This window comes from Dreissena polymorpha, chromosome 2 (genome assembly GCF_020536995.1).
Source record: "Dreissena polymorpha isolate Duluth1 chromosome 2, UMN_Dpol_1.0, whole genome shotgun sequence".
NCBI classification, from domain to species: domain Eukaryota; kingdom Metazoa; phylum Mollusca; class Bivalvia; order Myida; family Dreissenidae; genus Dreissena; species Dreissena polymorpha.
In genome coordinates, this window is record NC_068356.1 from 28,746,803 (window position 1) to 28,774,607 (window position 27,805).

At 36.9% G+C, this 27,805-nt stretch overlaps 1 protein-coding gene across 2 annotated transcripts in view; it reads left to right on the forward strand.

Moving 5' to 3' along the window:
* Positions 1-1,898: 1,898 nt before the first annotated feature.
* The window catches only part of LOC127866390 (lysosomal alpha-glucosidase-like), a 38,322-nt gene continuing 12,415 nt past the window's right edge, over positions 1,899-27,805 (forward strand). Inside the window, exons 1-16 of one of the 2 annotated variants that reach the window (XM_052406882.1) lie at positions 1,899-2,229; positions 3,613-3,812; positions 4,712-4,901; positions 5,349-5,497; positions 6,120-6,288; positions 10,247-10,343; positions 10,669-10,907; positions 12,875-13,009; positions 15,024-15,137; positions 17,569-17,682; positions 18,158-18,245; positions 18,675-18,792; positions 19,527-19,660; positions 20,081-20,232; positions 21,587-21,735; positions 27,212-27,302. In XM_052406882.1, coding sequence (XP_052262842.1) covers positions 2,041-2,229; positions 3,613-3,812; positions 4,712-4,901; positions 5,349-5,497; positions 6,120-6,288; positions 10,247-10,343; positions 10,669-10,907; positions 12,875-13,009; positions 15,024-15,137; positions 17,569-17,682; positions 18,158-18,245; positions 18,675-18,792; positions 19,527-19,660; positions 20,081-20,232; positions 21,587-21,735; positions 27,212-27,302 — 2,328 coding nt within the window. In that variant the 5' untranslated portion in view covers positions 1,899-2,040. Of the gene's footprint in view, positions 2,230-3,612; positions 3,813-4,711; positions 4,902-5,348; positions 5,498-6,119; positions 6,289-10,246; positions 10,344-10,668; positions 10,908-12,874; positions 13,010-15,023; positions 15,138-17,568; positions 17,683-18,157; positions 18,246-18,674; positions 18,793-19,526; positions 19,661-19,869; positions 20,022-20,080; positions 20,233-21,586; positions 21,736-27,211; positions 27,303-27,805 lie in introns of both variants that reach the window. The other variant, XM_052406881.1, reaches the window with a different exon arrangement.

Sequence of the window (27,805 nt, forward strand, 5' to 3'; positions counted from 1 at the left end):
GTTTTACAATTTAAAAACTGCAAATGTATGAAGATATGATGAGGCTAAGAATTGGTGGCTAAAAAGACTCACCACGATATTAGTCATAAATCTCTGATCTTATTAAAGGAGCCTTTTAACGTTTTGGTTAATTGACAAAATGTAAAAAAAAAGTTGTTTCAGATTCGCAAATTTTCGTTTTAGTTATGATATTTATGAGGAAATAGTAATACTGAACATTTACAATCCTCTAAAATACTCATTATATGCATGTTTTGAGGATTTGAAAACCTGAAAATTATAAAGCGTTGCAACGCGAAAGTTTCAATGGCGACGATTAAATAATTTGGAAAGTTCTGTTGTCGTTATATTTTGCTAATTTAAGTCAAAAATACATCCGATAATAGCATGAGCACGGATGGTCGAGTGGTCTAAGCGGGAGACTTTTTACTCCAGGACTCCATGGGTCAGTGGTTCGAGCCCAGTTTATGGTTACTTTTGTATCCTTTTTATGCCCCCGGTAGAGTGGCATATAGCAGTTGAACTGTCCGTCAGTATGTCAGTCTGTCCGTCCGTCCGAAAACTTAATGGTCATAACTTTTTCAATATTTTACACAGCAACTTGATATTTGGCATGCATGTGCATCTCATGGAGCTGCACATTTTGAGTGGTGAAAGGTGAAGGTCAAGGTCATCATTCAAGGTCAAATGTCTAATATATGGCGTCTGTCCGTCCGTCCGAAAACTTTAACATTGGCCATAACTTTTTCACTATTGAAGATAGCAACTTGATATTTGGCATGCATGTGTATCTCCTGGAGCTGAACATTTTGAGTGGTGAAAAGTGTAGGTCAAAGTCATACTTCAAGGTCAAATGTCAAATATTCCGTCCGTCCGAAAACTTTAATATTTGCCATAACTTTTTAAATATTGAAGATAGCAACTTCATATTTGGCATGCATGTGTATCTCCTAGAGCTGAACATTTTGAGTGGTGAAAGGTGAAAATCAAGGTCATTCTTCAAGGTCAAATGTCAAATATTCCGTCCGTCCGAAAACTTTAACATTGGCCATAACTTTTTAAATATTGAAGATAGCAAATTGATATTTGGCATGCATTTGTATCTCATGGAGCCGCACATTTTGAGTGGTGAAAGGTCAAGGTTATCCATCAAGGTCAAAGGTCAAATTTTGCAATATTGAAGATAGCAACTAGATATTTAAAATGCATGCGTATCTCATGGAGCTGCACATTTTTGAGTTATGAAAGTTCAAGGTCATCCTTCAAGGTCAAAGGTTAAATATATGACTAAAGCGGCGCAATAGGGGGCATTGTGTTTCTGACAAACACATCTCTTGTTTAATTGTATTGTTGTTTGTTTGTTTTTTACTGGAGATTTATAGGTCCAGTGTTTAAATTTATAAATATAAAGCATTTAATGACAAGCTTCAAAACATGCCAAAATCTGTGAAAAGGCCCCTTTAATTGTATTGACAATCGTGTTTAACCAACAAAAACCAATTAACGACCATGCCGGATTTTTGTCAATGTGGGAAAAATACTTTTGTAGTAAAAATCTCGTAATAAAATAGTTGTGCAGATATGAATATCAATATTTTCTATTGGTTTTTACTATCGACTTCAAGTATTCCAACAGTTGATTTTACGACCGTGGAAACTTGTCCATAAGGGTCCCAAAATAATTTATGTAAATGTATATACTAGTTTGTATATGTATCAACAGTTGTAACCACTGATTTCGCAATCGTGATACAATCACTATCTACGCAACCTCTTGATATGCAATAAATATCGTCTTCAAAGTGCCGATCACGATGGCTGTAACCTTTCCGCTATTCAGTCATACTGGTAACCTTCACCAGAACCTCACGAGCACGTGCTATATTATTGTCACATGATGTAAATATGTCAGATGATTGAAAGGTAAACAATCGACAAGATAAGCTTTGTGATCGCAGTTTTTTTGTTAAAGGACTTGAAAAATCTGTGCTTTATATGATAAATATCCGTTTACATGTTTAATTAATAAATACGGTGAACATGTTTGCCAATGACAAAAAGCATTTAATTGACAATTCGATTGACGGTTTTCACACTGAAAGTAGAAGTGCATGGAAGAAAAATGGAAGGAACAACTTCATAAAAACACTGCTGACGATTTGCATCGCTAGTTGTTTGGGTGCATTAGGAACGTGGTTTGCTCTAGGATATTGGGACATTCAAGATCAGGTAAAATAAACATTCAGCTATTATTTCTGACGTTCTTTTTGTTATAATAGATTAATTTATTCTGTTCTGTAGAACATTTATATGTAAGTATGTTCTTGAACTGAATATCAATTATGGCATTATGCTCTTTTAATTAATATTTGGATCTGATAACTCAGTTGGTAGAGCACTGGACTTCAAACTCCGAGGATTCTAGGTTTAATCTCAGGCCTGGCCACGTACGTAATTTGTTTTGGGATTGGTTATAAAGTCCCATGGTCATTCTCTACATACCCCTCATTCAAGTACGCTCAATTGGTAATTGTAGGCTCAGGTACTACTTACATGTACCCCAGGTACTCTTAAGTATACTTACATGTACCCACACGGTAAATGTACCCGGGAAATTTAACGCTTATCTGTCGTTGTCGGCTATTTTTATAAAATTTATTATATTCACATTTATGTCAATTTTCTGTAAAATGCCACTATATAATTGAAACTCAATTGACGCAGTTTTTTTTAAAGAGAAACTTGTTTGTTTAACATAATAGATAGGTTTTACAGCATCGGATTTTGGGCGGGAATATAACTCTGGTACAGTCTGAAATCGACTGCGTACGATTAAGTATATTTACCGTACCTGGGGTACCTGTAAGTATACTTTAGAGTACCAGGGGTACATGTAAGTAGTACCCGAGCAGACAATGACCAATCGAGCGTCAGTTACTTGCATGAGCGTTTAAACCAGCTTAATCAGGAAAAGAGTGATTTATTTAACTGACCATCATGATAGGACTGAAATAGTGTCAAAAGCAAGAAATACCAAGCAAAATGCACAAAATGAATTATCTTTATTTCAGAAAATAAAAGGGTCTGATGTAATACTTTGGACAAAAACATTGTTATACATTTAATTTCATGGTAGAGCAGTATAGCAGGATAATCCTCAGTAAAAAGTGTCTGATGAAAACTATTGGTTTCACAGTATTCAAACAGTTTTTTAGTATATGCATAACAGTGTAATCAATTAGAAGTTCAAATCATAAATTTAGTGCTACTTTCTCTTTTTGGGGCTATAAATGTATTTTCTTCACACTTGTGATTTACCGGTAATTTCTACGCAACTTGGGTTCTTAACTTTGGTTATATTATCACAAACTATGATACAAACATATTTATTTTAAGCTTTTGAAATAAAGGATTGGGCATCAAATTGTTCAACCTTTAAGATATTTATGCATTTCGAAACAACTGTTTTCCATTCATTCTTCAATATGTGAACTCTGAATGCATGACTAACAGTTAGTGAAAGTGAAAGCTTTCTTGGCAATTTTAACTTGTGTACACATTAAACAAATCACACAAACATTATTTCCTTTAAATTCTGCCTTCTTATTTAAGAAAACACATACTGATTTGCCAAGCACCGTGACTGCTCAACCACATGTACAGCAGACAGGACAGACTATCAAGCAAGCGCCGCAGTGTTCCCAGACACCAGCCAGTTCCCGCGTGGACTGCTGGCCACAGTATGTGGGAGCCAACCAACAGACATGCGAGGAAAAGGGCTGCTGCTGGCTCCCGGCAGGCACAAGTACAAGGTTTGCTAGCAGAGTCAGACAAACCAACTTTTCCACTCGTATCGGAACCCACAATATATAGCAATCTAGAATTTAATTTTGCGAACAACCAGATTATCATTACCTAAATAACATGTCTTTAAGCTTTCCCTTTAGTTGATATTTATATAATGTTTTATTGAAGTTGGTCTTTCGGCTTTCAATAGATGATCAACTTAATGAAGTTTGTCACGCTGGTCATCTGAGATACAAACCTCAAGACTGGGCCAAATAGCTGATGTTTCATGTCAGTAAACTGTTTAGAGATAATTCTATTGTTACAAGCAGTATCTTCAAAAATGACAAATGTATTGCATTTGTTTATATTCATACACATTACATATCTGACTAATATCTCATCACATGATATGATGTATATGGATTGGAGAATATGCTTTTAAATCTATATATATATTAAAACACAACTGGTTTATTTACAATTTATACACTGCTTCATAAATCCTTAGAAATAAGACAATGACTAAGATGTGTACTTCAAATATTAACATAACAATTGCTATAGCATATTTTCACTTGGCTGAGAAAAGTTGTTGTTCTAGCTATAGCTAGCATAATACACAAGTGTTCCAGAGAAATGCAATTAGGCCTTGTTTAACCCTTCAGCAGTCACATATTTTGATGTAAGCCTTAAATTGCAAGATTATCAGTTTGTAACTAGGTATTGAAGAGATTTTAAGGTTTACAATCTCTCACGTGAAGCGATATCAGACGCAGTTATAACTATTTCTATTACACTATAGATTGATTCTCACTTTACAACTTTGTTTAATTTTAAAAAGTTTTTATATCTACCCAGTATATAAATTTATGTAATCGAAAATGCTGAAAAGTAACTAGTACCTTTAACTGTTTTTTTTCAGGAGACTGGGCGATGTTCCTTATTGCTTCTATCCGAGCAACTACCAGGGATACAAGGTGGACAGTGTCACCAAGACCGCGTCTGGTTACCAGGCAACACTACATTTGTCTGGACCCTCCACCTGGCCCAACGACGTGCAGAATGTGAACGTGGATGTGACGTTTCAGTCACCAACTACTGTTCGCGTGAAGGTAGGAGTGAAATACAGTGCTGTGACAAATGAGTGTACAGGGGCGTAAAGTTATTTTGGTAAATAAGAACTCATTGCGTCTATAGCAGTGAGACATTAAATAAGGAGGTGTTTGCAAAGAAATGAGAAATCTCCATAAGGTTAATGTTTTAAATATTTACATGTTTTAGAGCTATTGTAATAGAATACAAAATAAAGCACAATGTTGTTGCTAGATTTGCTCCTTAGAAAATCTGACTGGGAAATTCTGGTGATTCTGATCTGATAGTTATTCTGATCTCACAAGTTAATATAATGACAAGTGCTGATGTATACAGATTGTAATAATGGTACATGTTATGATTCTGTTGCTGCTGGTTATGATGATGATAATGAGGGGGAAGATGGCAAGTGTGGTGGTGATGTTGATGAGTATGAAAGAGGATGTTGATAACTTGGTCATTTTCAGATCTATGATCCTGCAACACAAAGGTATGAAGTACCTATCAAGACGAATGCAACAAAGACACCAGGGATGACAGATTATGATGTGGCCATATCTCCTCAAGGGACTGACTTTACAATAACAATAACAAGAAAGTCCACAGGCACAGTCATGTAAGTAGCATCAAGCATTCTGCCCGGTAAAGTTTTCTTCAATATCAAGGTACATGTAATAACAAGGAAGATTTTAAGAAATGTTAATCAACGTTGAGAATATTAAGGATAATTATAAGGCACATTAAATATCAAATTTGTATTCAGACAGGTCAGAGGCCCATAATTTGCTTATATGCCTTCATCACACACAGCTGTACTTATTCTGAAAAATAAAGAACAAATAAACATTTGGATGTACATTCATGCAGACATTTCTGAACATTCATGTCCATTAGAGACTGGAACATAAAGAGAGTGAAGTGTTGACAAGCCTGTCTGTATAAATGTGCTGGTCTAATAGTTAGATCTTAAACGAACAAAAGGCGTATTTGGAATAATATATTAAATGCATTAAACAAATATTGTTATCATAGATCTATTAGATCTACCCTGTTATTTTAATAGTAACATAATGTACTGTTACATTTTATTCTAATCATATTTAACATGTTAATGAACTCTCACATTTATAAAATTCAGTTAACATTTTTGCTCAATTAAAATTCGGAGTGCAGACAAGTATTTCAACTTTTTACCTTTTTGTGTCTGACACGCTATGTTTGAAAAAAAAAGGTTTTAGTTTTAGCAATGCCAATTCGGCCCCATTAGTGTTTGCTGACCAGTTCCTACAGTTTGGTACCCAGCTAAGCAGTGCTTACCTGTACGGGTTGGGAGAACACCGGGCACCATTCCTCATCAGTACAAACTGGTCAAAACGGGGCTTCTGGTCCAGGGACCAGCCTCCCACAGTATGTTGTCAATTTATATGTCAATTTCTTTTTCATGCCCCTGATGCATGATGCATATGAGCTGCATCATGCGAAGATAGGTCTTAAACCAAATGCAGCCAGATTGGCCATCCGCCCAGTCTTGTCAAGACCTACCCTGTCCTCTAATGAGACTAGGAAACATTGCTTGACTTTATAGTGGGCAGCGTAGCTCCTGACCAGGTTGCGTAGATGCAAAGACTGTTTTGCATGCTGGTCACATTTGAAATAAGACTCATTTTTATACGCCCGTCTATGACGGGACGTATTATGGTATACCCCGCGTCCGTCTGTCCGTCCGTCTGTCCGTCCGTCTGTCCGTCCGTCTGTCCGTCCGTCCGTCCGTCCGTCCGTCTGTTAATGTCGTACGCTACGTCAAATATCCTTTGACAGATTTTCTTCAAATTTTAACACAATCTTAATATTGATAAACCCTGATCCCCTTTCGTTTTTGACGGAATTCTGAATTGTCGTTCCAGAGTTATGGGACTTTGTTCGTCAAAATTTCGTGATTTCATTGAATGTCCTACTGTAGCTATATAAAAATGTTAAAGTTGTTATAACTTTGGTATGCTTGGACCTAGAGTCTTGAAACTTGACATGAAGGTTGGCCAGAACTAGTAAGTAACCACTGGACATTTCAAGGTCATTCATTTGAAGGTCAAGGTCACTGTGACCTTGAATGTAAAAATGTTAAAGTTGTTATAACTTTGGTATGCTTGGACCTAGAGTCTTGAAACTTGACATGAAGGTTGGCCAGAACTAGTAAGTAACCCCTGGACATTTCAAGGTCATTCATTTGAAGGTCAAGGTCACTGTGACCTTGAATGTAAAAATGTTAAAGTTCTTATTTCATGTTATAACTTTGGTATGCTTGTACCTAGAGTCTTCAAACTTGAAATAAAGATTGGCCAGTACTAGAAGATGACCACTGGTCATTTCAATGTCATTCATTTGAAGGTCAAGGTCACTGTGACCTTAAATGTTAAAATGTTAAAATTGTTATAACTTTGGTATGCTTGGACATAGAGTCTTCAAACTTGACATGAAGGTTTGCAAGCACACTTAGATGACCACTGGTCATTTCAAGGTCATTCATTCTAAGGTCAAGGTCACTGTGACCTTAAATGTTATTGTTGTTCATGTATCCTACCGTAGCTCAAATATCCCCCGATGGATTTTTTATTTGCCCGTCTATGACGGGACGTATTATGGTATACCCCGCGTCCGTCTGTCCGTCCGTCCGTCCGTCCGTCCGTCTGTTAATGTCGTACGCTACGTCAAATATCCTTTGACAGATTTTCTTCAAATTTTAACACAATCTTAATATTGATAAACCCTGATCCCCTTTCGTTTTTGACGGAATTCTGAATTGTCGTTCCAGAGTTATGGGACTTTGTTCGTCAAAATTTCGTGATTTCATTGAATGTCCTACTGTAGCTCAAATATCCTTCGATGGATTTTTTTCAAATTTCAACACAATCTTAATATTGATAAACCCTGATCCCCTTTCGTTTTTGACGGAATTCTGAATTGTCGTTCCAGAGTTATGGGACTTTGTTCGTCAAAATTTCGTGATTTCCATGCTCATGTACTTATAAAATAAACCATGTATTCAAATACAAATAAACTGAAGTAAAAAAATGATTCAAAGGGTTATTTATTACCTTACTACTTCATTGGCGAACGACGGGCGTATCATGCGCTCATGGCGCAGCTTTTATTGCATTATGCAATTAACATACATGTAGTGATTTTTATGTCTGCCTTTTTTGTGTAGTACAAATATCCTTAGCTACAGCTCTTGATACTTTAAACATTTATATGCACCCAGTAGGGTGGCATACAGCAGTCCTTCCATCAGTCCTCGTCCGGCTTAACGGTTTCCGGAATTTTTTATGCAACACTTTCAGATATACAGCCTAATTTTTGGTATGTGAGTCTACCTACACGACCTACAGATGAAGTGTGAGTTGCTTTCCAGTCTATTGAATTTTTGCAAAGTTATGGGCGTTGGACTTAATAATAACCGTCTACCAGAGGTTTTTAACGCAACCCTATTGAATATTGAGATGATTTGTTATATGTGAGTCAACCTACATGACTTACATAGGAAGTGTAAGTTTGATTCCAGTCAATTGATTTATGGTGAAGTTATAGGTCTTGGATTTTGAAATTGTCCGCTTTGCTGAGTTTTTTACACAACACGATATTGATGTTGAGCTGATTTTTGGTATGTGGTTACCTACATGACTAACTGATTAAGTACGAGTTTTTTCTGGTCCATTGAGATTTTACGAAGTTATGGGCCCTGGACTTTGACATTTTCTCCTAACAAATCGTTTTCCGGAGTTTGTGTACCCCATGCTTTCAGATACTAGTATGTAGCTGTTTTTGTGTATGTGAGTCTACCTACATGACTGACAGATTAAGTGTGAGTTTGGTTGGTTGCGGTCCATTGATTTTTTGGCGAAGTTTTAGTTGGACTGTGAATTTGTCATTTTTTTGAAGTTTTTTAATGAAACACTTTCAGATGTGTATTTGATTTTTCGTATGTGAGTTTACCTACATAACTTACAGATGAAGTGGGTTTCATTCCGGTCCATTGATTTTTGGCAAAGTTATGGGCCTTGGATTGAGAAATATACCATTTTCCGTAGGCTTTTTATTTGGTCTATTGATGTTCGGCGAAGTTATTGGTCTTGGACTTATAAATTTTCTCTATAATAACTGTTTTCTGGAGTTTTTTACAAAACGTTTCCATATATATTTATCTGATTTTGGATATGTGAGTCACTCTACATTACTTACAGATAAAGTGTGAGTTTTGTTCCGGTCCATTGATTTTTGACAAAGTTATGGGCCTTTTACTTAGAAATTTTCTCTAAAATAGCTGCTGTGTGGCTTCAAAGCGCAGTAGGGGGCATTGCGTTTCACAAATGCAGGTCTTGTTTCTTATGACGATTCCCTTGTCATCTATATATCATTCTCTTGCGATCTCTTTGATCTTTGCCTAAATCAGAATTAAACGATTTCAAATGAGCTATTTATTGGTTTGTAAACTTAACTGTTTGCGCAAGCACCAACACCTCTTGCTAAAAATATTGGATACTCAGACAGTTGCTGCTTATGATATTTCCTTAAAACACAACCTCAATTCGACCTCTGACTTAAATATTTCAAACTGTCTATGATATGTTTAGTCGATGTTATCATTTCGTCTAGCAACAAAATCCTTTGCAATACCTCATTGATACTTACACGCTTGGGATTTTAACCATCTCCATTTGCAGTCCATCCATATCCTCAAGTTTCAGTCAAACCTTGACCTAATTTTTATGTTAATTATTTAGATGTTACCATTTTGTTAAGCACCTCCACCTCTTGGTAAACACTTGTATGCTTTGATGAGCCTTTCTTTTACTTTGACCTTTTGACCTTGACCTTATTTTGATGTAGAAATTGAAATTGTTCATATGAGACAGTTGACGTAAATTTAACAGTTATGTCTTGCCTCAATACCGCTTGATAATTACCAAAAGCCTTATGTAAATACAAAGTTTTTGGCATATTACAACTTCTTATCCACCCATTCCATCTGACCTCACCTTGATATTCACCTTGACCTAATATGGATGTGGAATAATTGGACTGGTTTATTTCTTGTTAAACATGATTTAACTGTTTTGTCTGGCAGCAGTACAAACATGGTACATGATAATTATTTTCATGTAAGTGTGTGAAGCCTTTCGTGGGGTTTTGTAATGAAGAATGCTTTCAGATCCCAATCATGAAATGGATATTGTGTCCAGTTCCACGGAGGAAACATACTTAAAAATTAATCCCATGCTATCTTTCTGTCTATATAATTGTCCCTACATAAAAAAATACTTGCTGATTTGTTTTAATTAGTTTGTATGACTCTTTTGTGCCTTGTTAGCTGGATGCAAACCTGTATGGTGTTCACCCTTTCTACCTGAATGTTGAAGACCACAAGAACACACATGGTGTCTTCCTGGTCAACAGCAATGCAATGGGTAACTACTGCAAAATGTGCATTGGATTTCGTGACATAATGGTTTCTTTCTTTTTTTTGTAATCAAGTTATTGCCTTAATTTAAATGTTAATAATATTCTGTTTCAGATAAGATTCCTTACTTTCAGAAAATATGATATACATTTTCATCACTGTTCATATCGGGTAATAACCTATGTTAAGAGAAAACCTTATCAATGTCAATGTCTTGTAACAAAAATTGCGATGTGTTATAGAAATCATTTCTGTGGATTTTGTCTTTTGATATGAAACAGCAAGCTGTAGCTCAGATTGTGTAATTATAACTTGCATGTTAAACTGGACAGAGATTGAGGTATCCCCACAGCCGGCCTTAGCGTACCGTACCACAGGGGGCATCCTAGACTTCTACATCTTCACTGGCCCCAGCCCTGACAGTGTGATCCAGCAGTATACGGGGCTGATAGGGAGGCCCTTCATGCCCCCTTACTGGGCCCTGGGCTTCCACCTGTGTCGCTGGGGATATGGTGGAGTAGACCCCCTGAAAGCCGTCATCAAGAGGATGCGTGATGCCAAGATGCCCTATGTAATTCTGCTTATTGATTACACCTGCATGGAGAACTTACATGCGAAAAATAGCATAAAAGCAGAAAGTGTCGCCCCTGTTTAATCTGTGCTAATTTGGGATTACATGTTACGCACATGCATTAAACCCAGTTTTCACAGAATGAGTCTCATACTATAATCACTCAATAGGTTGTTCAGTTTGTTTGTCGGTTGGTTTTTCCCCATGGAAGGTTAAAAGTTTGTGAAGAAACTACTTCCGAATTTCTCAAGTCAATTTAAACATGAAAACATAATATTGTCATGAAGTTAAGATGTGCTGGTCAGTTTTCCTGCTACTGTAATTTAAAAATACTTGAGTTATTTACCCTTAAATATAGGGCACATAGTGATGCTGTGTAATAAGTCATGTTTTTAACAAAGTTTTAGTTTTTATGCTCCCCCAAAATTTTTGGGGGGAGCATATATTCGCCGCTTCGTCTGTCCGTGCGTGTGTCCGTCCGTCCGTGCACAATTTGTGTACGGGCTATTTCTCAGCAATTAATGACCGGAATTCAATTAAACTTAATGGGAAGCTTCACTACCAAGAGGACATGTGCATATTATCAGCAGGTTCTAGTCAGATGATTTTTCACAGAGTTATGGCCCTTTGAAATTTTCTATAAACTGTACATATAGTGCAATTCTTGTCCGGGCTATTTCTCCCCAACTACTGACTGGATTTCAATGAAGCTTTATGGGAAGCTTAACTACCTTGAGGAGATGCACATGTTATTTGTGGGTTCTGGTTAGATAATTTATTTAGAGAGTTATGGCCCTTTGAAATGTTTAAGTTGCTAAACCATCCATCGTATTATTTTGTCCAAAGTTATGCCCCTCAAGACGTTTCCTTTTATCTGAATATATAGTGCAATATTGTGGAAAAAAAACACCTTTGGAGAGCATCACCCGTCTCCGACGGTTTCTTGTTTTATGAATAGTATGTAAAGTTTGTGGCAGTGGTACACTTAAATGTTAATTGTTAAAAAAAATTACATCTAGTTTTAGTGTGTCATATTAAACCTGATTTGTTTTCCATTTTAATTCCATGTTATAAACCTCCATAAATATGTGGTACAAGTGGTTTTTTAAAACACAATCTTTCTTTTCGGTACATCTTTAGCTCTCCAGCCTTTTTATGCCCACAGATCGAATGATCGGGGGCATATTGTTTTTGGCCTGTCTGTCTGTCATTCTGTCCCAAAACTTCAACCTTGGTTAAAGTTTTGTGATAACTTTTGCAACATTGAAGATAGCAACTTGATATTTGGCATGCATGTGTATCTCATGAAGCTGCACATTTTGAGTGGTGAAAGTTCAAGGTCAAGGTCATTCTTAAAGGTCAAAAGTAAAAATAAATCCAAGGGAAGTAATAAGCTTTAAAAGGGAGATAATTTCTAAACCTGCCAAATGATATATTGAATTATTATTTCAAAGCGGCGCAATAGGGGGCATTGTGTTTGGCAGGTCCAGCTAAAATGACTCTGTGAAGGGGCGTGGGACCTGAAAATAAACTCAGAACAACAACAACGGGCATTGTGTTTCTGACAAACACATCTCTTGTTTAAGACCTTTTTTGTGGACTGAGTGTGAAAATTGTCTATCTTCTGAACATCTATAAATGAAGGAATAAAAGCTGATACATCAATTTATGTGGCACTCTTGTGAAACAGGGCTTAATTAATGTGCATGAATTGTTGTCCCATATCAGCTTGTGCAGTCCACAAAGAGTAATAAGGGACGACGCTTTCCGCCTGGATTTTGTTTAAGAAAAGACTTCCTTTAAACAATAAATTCCATAAAAACGGAAAGTGTCATCCCTGATAAGCCTGTGCAAACCGCACAGGCTTATCTGGAATAACACTTTTTGCAGATGCATTAAGCCCTGTTTTCCCAGAGCGTGGCTGATTTGTTGTTTTTTTAATCCAACCCCTGCACTGTTCTTTTTAGGACACTCAGTGGAATGACATTGACTACATGCGAGACCACCTGGACTGGACCTACGATGCTGATGGCAAATATAAAGGCCTGCCTGATGTTGTTGCTGATCTCCATAACAATGGGCAACACTACATCATGATTATTGTAAGCTAGAGTTATTTTGTTTTATATTATGAATTTTTTCTTAGTGATATTGTGAAAATTGTTATGCACTGGGCATGTCAATTAAAACTCTAAAAAAATTCCCCAAAAAAATATTGTAGTCAAAACTTTCAAAAACAGGAAGTTAAAACATCCCAGTTTGATTTTTTTATGAAATACCTTTATAAAATTACTATATAAATTAATTTTACATATAACTGATAGACATATTAACTGCCAATAGAAGTAAGTAAACACTGTAATTACTCTAAGTTTTCGGACTTTCTAAGTTTGCAGACACCTTCTTTTTTAGCCAAAATAATTATTTTTCGTGAATCTTAATTTTTTTATATATAGGTTTTCGTCCATAATTAATGTCTCTTAATTTTCGGACAGTATATTAAACTGCGCTATTCTACAGACTTTGGTCCTGTTTTCGCTTATCTTGTGACACTTCAATCATGGATTTTTACAACCGGATTACGGTCATAAACCTGGCAGATGCATGTCTGAGGGCTATGGACCATTACTTTCGCGTTATTGGGTAAACAACCAATGTTACTGGTAGAAACTAATGGATTCACCCAACAGCATTTGAAACAGTGCTGTCCTATTAAGGAAGCATTATGTTGTCTGTTTTTACTTTTTGTTCTATATCATTTCAGGCAAGAGTTTACAAATCTGTGAAGTTCTATTACTTTATTTTTCAAGCAGAAAAAGAAGAATTAATCACAAGAAAATTATTGTACATTTATTGCATTGATTTCAATATATTTATAATTTTCGGACACCTTGTTTGTCTCTAAATTTAAGGACACCTGCATTTTTTGAATATTTTTCGTATCTAAGTTAACTTAGAGTAATTACGGTAAAAGAATAAATAATGGCAAAAAACAAAACAAAAACCAAATCAAGGTCTTTATGATGGGCTGCCAATTTTGGAAAATCACTTGCTTTTGGGAATTTTAACACCATTATATAGGCCAGTAGGCTTCTGCCAATGAATATTGCTTCCCAACCTATTAAATGCTCCCAACAGTTCTCTAATATCCTTAAAAATTCTTGATTACCCTTTACAAATATCAAATATTGTTAACAGTTCTCCAATACCCTTCGCAAGTCTCCAATACCCTTTACAATTCTACAATACCGTGAACAATTCTCCAAAACCCCTTACAATTCTCCAAATCTCTTTACAATTCTCCAATACCTTTTACAATTCTCCCATACCCTTTACAATTCTCCAATACCTTTTACAATTCTCCAAAGCCCTTTACAATTCTCCAATACCTTTTACAATTCTCCAAAACCCTTTACAATTCTCGAATACTTTTTACAATTGTCCAATACCATTTGCAACTGTACAATACCCTGTCAATCCTCCAATGCCCTTCACAATTTTCCAATGTGAATACCCTTAACAATTATTGATTACCCTTTACAAATATCAAATACTGTTTACAATTCTCCAATACCCTTTGCAAGTCTCTAATACCCTTTACATTTCTCCAATACCATTTATAATTCTCCGTAACTCTTTACAATTCTCCAATAACTTTTACAATTATCCAATACCCTTTACAATTCTCCAATACCTTTTACAATTACCCAATACCCTTTACAATTATCCAATACCCTTTGCAGTTGTACAATACCCTGTCAATCCTTCAATGCCATTCACAATTTTCCAATGTGAATACCCTTTACAATTCTCTAATACCCTTTACAATTCTCTAATACCCTTTACAATTCTCCAATACACTCTTCAATTCTCCAATACACTTTTCATATCTCCAATACCCTGAGCAATTATCTGATACCCTTTAAAGCTGGTGTTAAGGGGGCAAAACGTAAAGAGGTCAGGAGATTCAGTACTCAGTATAGGGTTAATAATTTATCTGGAGCTCTGGAGCTATATTGTGTATAACCACACATCATCTAAATTGTCAGTGATTTTTTTTATAATCAATTTTTGCCAATCAGATAATCCATATGATTGTGGGCCTTGTATTTACAGGACCCTGGCATAAGTAACAGCCAGCCCGCAGGCTCCTATCCCCCGTATGATGACGGGCTGAAGAAAGGCATTTTCATCATGAACACAGATGATTCAGGTCCAATTATTGGCAAGGTCAGGGACCCTTTTGTAAATCAATGTAGAGCATATTTACATTACTTTATAACTTTGAAGAAGCATAAGGTCAAACGCCAATTATTACTTGATTTCAGCTACTGCTTGCCAGCAACTAAAATTTAGGGCGCGTTTTCAGAGCCATGTGCTTGATGACTGCAATGCACAGAATGGCCATTGATTTATCTACATTTGAAAAAAAGTACCATTTTTAGTTGAGTTATTTATGAAATTAAAATTCTAATTTATTGAAATAAAGTGTTTTGAAAACTAAATATGAACGAAGTAAGCCTTTTAAGACGATAATAAACTAACTTGCATGTAACAATTAATATGCACATTGATCACAGAACTATTTTTGTCATCGAAATATAACATAAACAAATCTGGATCATTCTTCTCAAAATATCTACCTGGGATTTCCCATTTCATGTGTCACCACATAACTATCCAGTGTTGTTTGATGCATACATGTAATTAGGTGTTAAGTAGATTGCATGTTTTAATTTGATTAAGTTTGTATAACATTACAAAAATAAGTCACATATTGAGTCTGGAAGAAATTATGAAATGATACTGTAACTGTTGATTTATATAACTGTTATCACCTTCTGAATTATTCATTTGGTCAAAATAATTAAACTTAAGAATGGTTAAAATTATAAACAAAGAACAAAGAAACAACAACAAGAAAACAAACAAATCAGAATTCAAAATCGGTCAGTAAATAAGCAAATACGGTGTCAGGTCGATGCTGTGGGATTTCTAAAAAGAAGCAGACATGTCATGAAAAATGACATTTTATGTTTTTTGCACAGCATGTCAGAAGTAAACAGACAACTGTGGAAACTCTTAGTGCATGAAAGGCTGGAAATAAAAAAATTAAATGATAGCAAAATTTGGCATCCTTTTTAAGATCAAACCACTTATAATTTCTTCAAGAAAAAAATATAAAAAGTCCCATGTAAGTGATCGTGCTATTGATTGATGAATGTTTATAAGAGAATCAGAAATCATTTAGATGTGTACATTTTCAGTTAACCCTTTGCATGCTGGGAAATTTGTCGTCTGCTAAAATGTCTTCTGCTGAATTTCTAAAATTAGCATTTTCTTCGATTTTTTTCAAAGAACACTATCAGAATAGCAAACAGTTTGGATCCTGATGAGACGCCACGTTCAGTGGCGTCTCATCTGGATCCAAACTGTTTGCAAAGGCCTTCAAAATCCGGTTCCCGCACTGAAAGGGTTTAAATGTAAATAAAAAACACCGAAAGACACAGTTTTACAGAAGTCAGTTCTGAAAAACACATGAATAAACCAGGGTTGATCTCAAACTTATTTGTAACTGCCTAACAGCTACTTTAACTGTTGAGTGCTATTGTAAATTTAATTTATTGTCTGAACAAAAACTCAAGTATATGGATGGAATGAAATAAATCAACTGGGCCTTGTATTTATTTGAAAATAAAAAATAAATTATACGATGATTTATGGGACGCGTCAAGTGAAAAGGGTACATTTCTTTCACAAATTATGATTTCATCTTGTGTTTACAATATCGTTACGTTATTGAATATTCAAATGCGTAAAGCGTTTAAATCAGATGCGGCATTGCGTGGCACTATTAGAAATAGTATCACATTCAGCTTTGTTCCCGAATTTTGCGGATCTTATGACTTCGCGCTCTTAACACTTTTGGCTTACAGTATTGTGAAAAGGGTCTATTAATGCATATATTGAGGACTGCCACTATGACAAATCATGATTTAGATATTCTTTTATAATATTATTTTTGAAGTTATTGTTTTGAAGTGATTTTATTTCTTTCACAAGTAGCTAGGAATACATAAGATAATCTCATTTTAAACTTGCAATTTTATAAGCAACAATATTTTAATTTCGAAAAATGAGTTCTGTCCAATGTTTTTAAAAGCAACAACTGCAGTGCCTTTCATTCCTTGTTATTTTTTTTCACACGAACCTTTTTAAGGAACGTACTCATTAACATATTTTGTAAGTCTTTGTTGATGCTTACTGGTATTTTAAAATTTTGATGAGATTTTTTCTCCGCAAAGTCATGGATGCGTTTTAAATGTAAAATTAAGTTTTAATGGTACTTGTATTCAGTGTCCAAATTGACAAAGATACTGGTTAAACAATATTTTGTGAATGAATTTAAAATAAATGCTTGTAAAAGTATTTGAATTTTTAAAAAGTTCAAAATTATTGTCAATTTCAGCTATTAAGTTTAACAGGTTAAAGATTCTTGCTTTTCCCCTTCACTATTTTATAGAATATTGACTTGTTGTATGGTATTCTCTGTCAATTATGTTGTGTGTATAATAACTATGTAAGAGGCATATCTTTGTGTTTTTTCTTTAAGTAATTCAAAAAGTCTCTTAATGTGACTTAGTTTTATGGTGTTATGTAGGTATGGCCTGGTACAACTGCATTCCCAGACTTCTTTCACCCCAACGCAACTGCCTACTGGACGTACCATGCCAATTCTTACCACAACATTGTGCCATTTGATGGCATTTGGATAGTAAGTGCATTTATACCTAACAAGTTACCTTACCCATTCTTTGCCTAATAGTTTTGTATTACTACAATTGGTAACACTACTGCACTTTCCAGATATAAGATAAGTTTATAGCAAAAACAGTTTTAAAAAGAAGTAAAATAGAACTCACTTTTATATCACATACTCCACCGTGTTAAGCAGGGGTCTGCGAATCTTATAGAAATTTGTTTGTTCTGGGAAAACGGCACTGTGCGTAATTTTTGTATTCAAGATTAGCAGTCAGCACAGACTTATCACGAACGTCACTTGCCTAAACTGGATTTTTGCTTAGTGAAAAATACCTTATAGTGAAAAATACCATAAAAGGGGAAAATGTTGTCCGTGATTAGCCTGTGATTTAGAGTGGGATGACACATTACGCACATGCATTATGCCTCGTTTTTCCAAAACATAGCTATAATACTGAAATCCTAATAAAAATTTTCTTACAATATAGGACATGAATGAACCCTCAAATTTTGTGCAAGGTTCTACATCAGGTTGCCCCAAGAATGACCTTGAAAACCCTCCATTTGTACCTCCAGGTTCGTTTACATTCAGTATTCTTAAATTTCTATAAAAAAAAAATTGTTGCTTTAGATAAATTTTACTGGTAATGAGACGAAATATTTCATCTTAAACTTATATTTCTTAATTATTTCCCCATAATCAATAATTATGAGGGAAAATAAATGTCCTTGGTATGTTTATAAATGTGATTTTACCTAGTCAAAATAGTACATCAGACAGACATAATCACCTGTTTAGTTTCAAAAACTTCTTTGAACAATATAACAGAATTATAATGCATTAACTCGTAAAAGGTCACAGTTGTGTACTTATAATAAATTTGGCATCAGGTTCTTCCCATAAAATGGGATAAAAAATGACTCACATGCTTATTGACTTAAAATGGATCTAAAATAGGTTCAAACTAATCTAAGGCTATTTACTCAAATGTTTTCCCTCCCTAGTGATCCTTGGCCAGTCCCTATCAGACAAGACACTGTGTGCGTCTGCAAAGCAAGCTATCTCCACCCACTACAATCTGCACAGTCTCTATGGACACAGTGAGGCCATAGCAACCAAAATGTGAGTCTCTTCCACATGGATGTGATGAAAAGAGCCTCGTTCTGGGAAAACTGGTTTTAATGCATGTGCCTAAAGTGTCATCCCAGATTAGCCTGTGCAGTCCACACAGCCTAATAAGGGACCACACTTTTCGCCTAAACAGGATTTTATTAAGAACGAGACTTCCTTTATAAAAAAATTATTACAAGCCGAAAGGGCCATCTTGTATTAGCCTGTGCAGACTTCACAGGCTAATCTATGATGACTCTTTAAGCACATGCATTTAGCCCAGTTATCCAAGAACGCAGCTATAATTGACAAATTTTAATACTAACTATGATGAGAGTTGTGTGGACTTGATCAAGCTTCTTACCATAAAGCACATTTATCTTTAGTTGAGATATTTCTACATGTATAGTCAACTGTGTCTACTAATAGCGCAATATGTGACAGGAAGAAGTGTGTATTGTATTGAGTTTCATGAAATGTTTGTTATATTTTAATGATTGTGTTCGCAAAAAATGCCTAATAATTTAAAGTTTGGATTATTAGTTACACTGTTATTAACGGATGGTGTATGGGATATACACCCTCAGTACTTTCATACCATACAAGAGTGAACTTACTGTGTAACAATTATATCTAAATCGACTACTCGATTTCTCTGGGTGTATTGAAATTACTCCTGGTGAATAGAAAATACACCATGGGCACGTGTCCGCTCTAAGCCAAGGTGAGATATATGTCATTTTCAGGGCATTGGACTCGATCAAGCAGAAGAGAAGCATAGTAATATCGAGATCAACATATCCTACCTCGGGTGTACACACTGGACACTGGCTCGGGGACAATAATGCGCAGTGGCCGGATATGTACTACTCTATACCAGGTAAAGTGGAGCTTAGGCGGATATATTTTCTGATATTCTTTGTTGTTTTATAAAGGGTAGTCGTAAAGTTGATTTCGTTTTAATAAATTAAGAGTACAAAGAGATAAAATCACTCACACTTCTCTTTTTTCCCATTAATTATTTCTTTAAGATCATTTTGGAAGAAGTCTCTTTGAGTCAGTGTTACAAATAAAATGTTTGACATTTAGGGATAATGAATTTCAACCTGTTTGGCATACCGCTGGTGGGGGCCGATATTTGTGGCTTTAATGGAGACACCAACCCTGAGCTGTGTGCACGCTGGATGCAGCTTGGTGCTTTCTACCCCTTTATGAGAAACCACAACACAATAGGAGCCAAGGTACATGGTTTTCAGTCCCTTCTGGCACACATTTAACTCTGTTTTGCCCGTTTTGCTAGGTATTTTGAACTTCAACCTCTTTGGAATTCCATTTGTTGGTGCGGATATTTGCGGGTTTATGGGGGAGACCACTCCAGAACTGTGCACTCGTTGGATGCAGCTGGGCGCATTTTACCCTTTTATGAGGAATCACAACATGCTGCTGACCAGGGTATAATTGGTTACTGCTTAAATAAGACTTCTAGAGCATACTTGGTTAGTGTTGAAAACAGATAAGTTTATATAGTGAGGCCTTGGTAACCTGAACCATTTTCCTCAGTGATGCAAAAATGATAAATACAAGTAAACTGTAAAAAATGCCTTGTTAGTGATAATTTGTGTTATTTTGTTGTTTAATTTACTTTCCTTTTCTATTATACAATTATAAAATTTACAATTTTTCTCAGTTATGCTAAATTTATTTTAGGTACTGTTTTAATTTCACCGTCCCCAATACAGTAAATTTCCTAATTTACAAGGATGATTAAAACTATAGCAAGTAACTAAAACAAAAAAAAAGATTGTGTTTGAAAAAGATATACATGGCTGAGACAGGCATCACACATTACCATAGAATTATTTGTATTCTTCAAACAAGCACATTTATTATTGGGAGTTTTAAGATTTAAGTTCTGTGCAAATTAAGGTAATTTGCCATCAGTGTTGTATTAGTTTGCTATTTTTGTTAGACAACATTTCTGTGTATTTTTCTTCATAAACTACTGATACAAAATATATAATGGCTGTAGGCTTAAAAGCTTCTAAACCCTTTACATTGTCACACTAGGGGAACTTGATTTAAAAAAACGGAATGGTTGCTCAGTCTGGAGTGAGTTGAGATCCAAATCAGAACTATTGCTTTGAAAAGCTTTACTAGTCATTTCTGTGAATAGTAAGGTGACATTGGAGCCTTGTCATGTGAACATTGGTCTTATGCATCTATGCAGTCTGGTTAGGAGCTTAACCCTGTCCTTTATAAAGGCATGCAAGTTTTTGTGGTCTCATTGGGTGACAGGGAAGCTCTTAATCATACCTGGGAAATGCAGTGCTCAAGAAACTTTACTCTGCACGTGACTCATTTGTGTACAAGGTGCATAAGAACTGTAACCTGTACTTAATACTTTTACAGTTAATGCCCTTTGTTTGTTTTTTTCCTTTATGTTTTTCCAGGGCATGACTCTGAGACTTTGATATCTATCAACCTGATACTTCATTGGTTGAAAGATCTCATTGAAGAAAAATGAAGTGCTTAAGAACTGCTACTCTGCACGTTTTATTGTCCTTTTAGGTTTGAGTGTTGTTTTCAAGCATTTAATTGCCTTTACTTTCAAAATAAAATAATAAAAATGCAAAAATGATGGAATATTTTCATAATATCAAAGTTTGCTTTGAGACATAATCACCCATATTTCACATAAACTACCCCCACATCTCCTATAAGGCAATATATCCTACTCATGACATTTTATGATGATGTATGTTCTTGAAAAGTTAAATTTTAGTCTCCATTATGTGCTGTTTCACAGGACCAGGACCCTGCCTCATTTGATACAACCACACAGAATATCATGAGGGACGCCCTCAACCTGCGTTACACGCTCCTGCCCTACCTGTACACTCTGTTCTACATAAGTCATGTGTATGGCACACCAGTTGTTAGACCAATATTCTTCTCGTAAGTTTTGACGTTTTGATATGACTGTTGCTTTTATCATACCACCCTATTGATATCTGCCTGATTTAACATTGCCTGATATATTTTTTTAAATCATGGTCAACAGGAATTTGTTATATCAGTCATGTATGAAGGTAGGTCATATTACTCGGAATTAACTATAAAGTCATCAGTTTTAGTTAAATAGAATCAGATTCAACAAAACAAACCATTTGAGACCAAGATGTGATATATGTTATACACAAAAAGCAACATTAACAGCAAAAAACATATTTTACTAATATGAAGCGCAAGTACTCATGACGTCATTATTAACACTTAAACGTCAAAAATCATATTCATTCCCGCGAAAATGCAGCGTCCTAGTGATTATTCTTTACAATTGCTTATGTAATGTGGGATGTAGAGGTATGATAAACAGAATCAGATTCAACAAAACAAACCATTGAGACCAAGATGTGATATATGTTATACACAAAAAGCAACATTAACAGCAAAAAACATATTTTACTAATATGAAGCGCAAGTACTCATGACGTCATTATTAACACATCAAACGTCAAAAATCATATTCCCGCGAAAATGCAGCGTCCTAGTGATTATTCTTTACAATTGCTTATGTAATGTGGGATGTAGAGGTATGATAAACAGAAAAATAGTTTACTGCCTGATCTTTTTGTAATATATCCGGCTCAGCATGAATAAAATAATGGCTCAGCAAGCCTCGCCATTAATTTTATTCTAAGCCTTTCCCGATATATTACAAAACAGGCAGTAACCTGTTATTCTCTATTTATCAATATGATAATGTTGTATATATATATATATATATATATATATATATATATATATATATATTATATATGTATATATATAAGCAGATAAAGAACTTCAGAAGCTGTTATTTTTGTAGCGCGAGCCGGCCGACTTCCTGAGGCCGCCACCGAGCGCTGTGTGCGCGACCTCAAACACACGTTGTGCCTTCCAAAGTCCTCGCAAGGCTAACTATTTCGTGGAATACAATAAACAGTATAATTACTAATTTTCCTTAGTCTACCTGCCTTCTGATTATGAACTTAAAATAATCGAGTCGCTACGAATATTTACAATGCGACCAAACAGGGGACCGATGCTTTCAACAAACCCTCCGGCTTTCTATTACTCCCAGCTTCAATAAAGCAGCAACCCTTCACCAATCCCTCGGTGAATCTATTGGCTTCAGTGAAGCTACTGGCCTACGCCTCCGTGAAGCTACCGGCTTTTGCCTACATGAGGCTACCAGTTTCCGTGAAGCTACACTGGCTACCGCCTCCATGAGGCTACTGGCTTTTGCGAAGCCACTGGCTCTTCGTCACCCCAAGGCGTTAGGTGAAGCTTCCGTCACTGCCTTGTACGACGTCCGTAGACTCCAACACTCTGAAGACCCTCTAACCATAACAGGAACTCTGAAGCCCGGGCAGCAGCGTTCGATGTCAGCGTAAATACCCAAATGCTTCAGAGTACTGTTCCTAAAAAGTAACGTCCCTTTTCTTCAGATGTCAAGCTGCTCGCATACACAGGAGAACTCCCTAATTTGCCGATCTGCGCGTCTTTATATACTGGCGAACAGAGCGCCACCTAGCCAACCGAAAGGCACGATCCGATAACTACCGACGTTTCCGAATTCCCTCAGCACTCTACGGAGATTACCGATCAGCATTTCTCCTTCACTCTTCACTAACACAGAAACAAGCCGAATATATACACAGGATTTTACTAGAAACATTCCTTAAATATCAAATACACTTTAAATGCTTAATACATTATTTTAAGCCATACAATTAACTTACTTTATGAAGAACAAGTTACAATTTCATTTTGTTTGCCTGGCAAATTTAAAACTAAGGGAGGTAATTATACTGTAGCAGTGAAGAAACACAAAGCATCAATTTTGACCACGAATTCTTTCGCTATATTACCCACGCCTCCGATGTGACATGAGTCCCCTCATGATTCCAATATACAAAACTAATACAATCAAACATTACAACTAATCCAAAAACTGTACACAAGCAAACTTCAACAAAAGCTAACTAACACAATGCAATAGCGAATCTCTTCCTGAGATAATAAATGTATCAACATCAGTGCAAAAAAAACAACTACTCCCTTCTTAACATGGTTCATACAGAACCGAAAACACAAAACCCCCATTATCATACCCAATGATAATGTCACCGAGGCTTGTCGTGCCTCCGAATATCTCTCCAAGACATGCTGACCATTCACCTGTAACCGAGTTACTAGAGTTCTCTATTGCATAGACTGAATAACCTTCGTTAGTTATCACAATCTTCCTTTTCTGAAGGTCATTACCGACGTTTTATTGCATGTCGTAACGTTCATGAAGCCTCTTTGATCATCTGGCTTCAAGCTTACTTCCTCAGACGTGCCACTGGAGTGTCTACATTGTATGTCTGCTGGAGATCGTACTGAGGTCTTAGTTTTCGGAATCACAGTGCTTTGATTCCCCTTCAAATCACCCAGCAAAACCGCTGTCTTTTTCTTAATACCTGCTTCATACTTCACTGAAGCACTACCAGCACCGGCAGTTTCATATGCCGGCTGAGACCTCAGAGGTTTCTTCATTTCCCTCATCTTATTATCTTTTGAACCGCCTTCTTGCAATGTTCTTTCAATCCGACTTTCCCCTAGGATCCGTTTCTCCTGTGCTGATGCACCCAGATTTGGCACCATCTGGCTTCCACTAAGACCACGAATGCCCCCAATAGTATGGACAATGTCTCTTTGAACCTTTCCCGGCTTCGTTGAAGTTGTCACCTTTTGACCTTGTTTCCTTCACATATAACATCGTCGATCTTTTTCCCTGTCATTTGGTTTGTGCCTATACGCAGGGCTTGAGCTTCCAAGCTTCCTCATAAGATCACCCAATCCTCTCTCAAGTCTTTCGACCACCATCCCCAGCTTCTTAATCTGTTGTGACAAGGAACAGCAACATTCTGCATGGGCGGATGGAGAATCATGACAATTAAACACTGTGGCACCAGTAACCTTTGAAGGCTTCAATGAAGGCCTTTCTTGCAAAGTGACGTTTGCGTGGAAAACACTCGGCTTTCCTTTAGTTGTATTTTGTTCATCGCAAGACTCAAGTCCATTATCAGGACAATTCCTCTTCAAGTGAAACTTTGAGCCGCAGGTATAGCACAGTCGTTCCATGACGCTTGGCCTTGAACCATTTCTGGGTTGTGAGGTTTCCGCGGTGCCCATGAACTGACATAGCCGTTTGTTGAGCATGTCAACCATCTTTTGAAGCTCATCCATTTGCTTCATTGGCTTGTTACCATCTGTAGCTACCGCAGACACATGGCCGTCAGACTTAGTCCTTTCTGCACGATAAAAAGCTTCGAGCTCCACAATTGTGCCTGATGGCATCATTGAGGCTTACTGATCGGGCCTGTTTGATGCGTAGTTTCATATCCGCACTATGAAGAGCATCAAGAAACTGCTCTTTGGCAAATGTTTCTTTCAAGTCTGCCGGTGCAGAGGGGTATGCCATGTTGGTTAATCTTCGAATGCCTTGCCCCAGCTCTCCCAACGTCTCAGATGCTTTTTGTCTGCGATCATGTTACTGCACTCTGTACAATTCCGTCTGGTTAGGAGGCTCAAACTGTTCTTCTAGGGCTTGCAACAGTGAATCATAATCTCTTGAATTGTGTGCAAGGTTTTCCACTACCCCTTGTGCTTGGCCAAGCAACGACACAGCCAAATGCAATCTCTTGTCGTTGTAGTCCCATTGATTAATCTCTGCGCACGTCTCAAAGTGCGCTCTATAATCTTGCCACGATGTTTGACCATCATACGTAGCTGTTTTCACAATACTCAAAGGTTTCAATGAAGTCTTCTTCAATGTGACGTTTCCTTCAAAGTCTTTTGGATTTGATTGAGGCACAGGCGTCTCTCTTTCAGGAACAGGAGTACACAAGCCAGTCCGCATGTTATCACGCTTTAATAACTCCAAATGCTTTTCCAAAGCCAATGTGTCACAATTTTCGGTGAGGGCTTCATTTTTCCGCCTCAAAGCTTCCAATTCTTGGAAAAGAATTGCTTCCCTACCATCAGCCATTTTGAGGCCTGGGCTGACAGGTTAGAATTGTCGATAGGTTTCTGTAACCTATCCCAACGCTGCCACCAATAATGTAGCGCGAGCCGCGGACTTCCTGAGGCCGCCACCGAGCGCTGTGTGCGCGACCTCAAACACTTGATGTGCCTTCCAAAGTCCTCGGAAGGCCAAATGTCAAAGTAACAATATAATTAAAATGATTTTCCTAAGGCTACCTGCCTTCTGATTATAAACTTAAAATAATTAAGTCGCTACAGATATCGGCAATGCAACCAAAGAGGGGACCGATGCCTTCAACGCACCCTCCGTCTTTCTATTACTCCCAGCTTCAATAAAGCCGCAACCCTTTACCAATCCCTTGGTGAAGCTACCGGCTTCCGTGAAGCTACTGACGTACGCCTCCGTGAAGCTACCGGCTTCTGCCTCCGTGAGGCTTACCGGTTTCCGTCTCCGTGAAGCTTTACTGGCTACAGCCTCTGTGAAGCTACTGGCTTCCCCGAAGCCACTGGCTCTTCGTCACACCAAGGGCCTTAGGTGAAGCCTCCGTCACTGCCTTATACGAAGTCCGTAGACTCCAACACTCTGAAGACCCTCTTACCATACAACAGGAACTCTGAAGCCCGGGCAGCAGCGTTCGATGTCAACGTAAATACCCAAATGCTTCAGAGTACTGTTCTCAATAGTAACGTCCCTTTTCTTCAGATGTTTAGCCGCTCGCATCCACAGGAGAACTCTCTAACTTGCCGATCTGCGCGTCTTTATATACTTGCAAACAGATCGCCACCTAGCCAACGAAAAGGCACGATCCGGAAACTACCGACGTTTCCGAATTCCCTCAGCACTCTACGGAGGTTACCGATCAGCATTTCTCCTTCACTAACACAGAAACAAGCCGAATATATACGCAGGATTTTGCTAGAAACATTCCTTAAATATCAAATACACTTTAAATGCTTAATACATTATTTTTTGCCATACAATTAACTTACTTTATGAAGAACAAGTTACAATTTCATTTTGTTTACCTGGCAAATTTAAAACTAAGGGAGGTAATTATACTGTAGCAGTGAAGAAACGCAAAGCATCAATTTTGACCACGAATCCTTTCGTTATATTTTTTTGTTAATTTTTCTTTTTGCTTATCATCAATATACAACCAAATTGTGTTTGTTCCTTTCAATCTTACTCTCTTATACATTGTACTCCCTGGTAGAGGGATTTTAGCAAAGACATGTCTTCGCTTCTGCTGTAAAAATGCTGTGTTTCATAAACAAAAGTTGTGTATGAAATGAAACTATTTAGATTAAAAAGATATAAAACACTTGTATCATTGAGAGAGACGTTGTTCTTGTACAGTTATCCAGAGAGTGAGAACAACGTGACGTACTCAGTGGACACACAGTTCATGTGGGGAGATTCTCTGCTGATCACACCAACCACCTCACAGGTAGGCCTGATTATTATGTTCTGAGCACACCAACCAACTCACAGGTAGGCCTGATTATTATGTTCTGATCACACCAACCACCTCACAGGTAGGCCCGATTATCATGTTCTGATCACACCAACCACCTCACAGGTAGGCCCAATTATCATTGGCTGATCACACCAACCACCTCACAGGTAGGCCTGATTATTATGTTCTGATCACACCAACCACCTCACAGGTAGGCCTGATTATTATGTTCTCTAGTACTGAGACAGGTACATACATGTATTTATGAGTCTTGCTGTGGAAAAATGGTGCTAGCCATCTGCACATCTGCAGTTCGCACAGGCTAATCAGGGAATACACTTTGCACCAAAACTTAATTTAAGCTTAGAAGAGACTTCCTCTAAAATGAAAAAATTCCATAAACGCGGAAAATGTCGACCCGGTTTATCCTGTGCAGACTGCACTAGCTCATCTCAGATGACACTTTGAGCACATGCATAAGCTCATCTGGGATG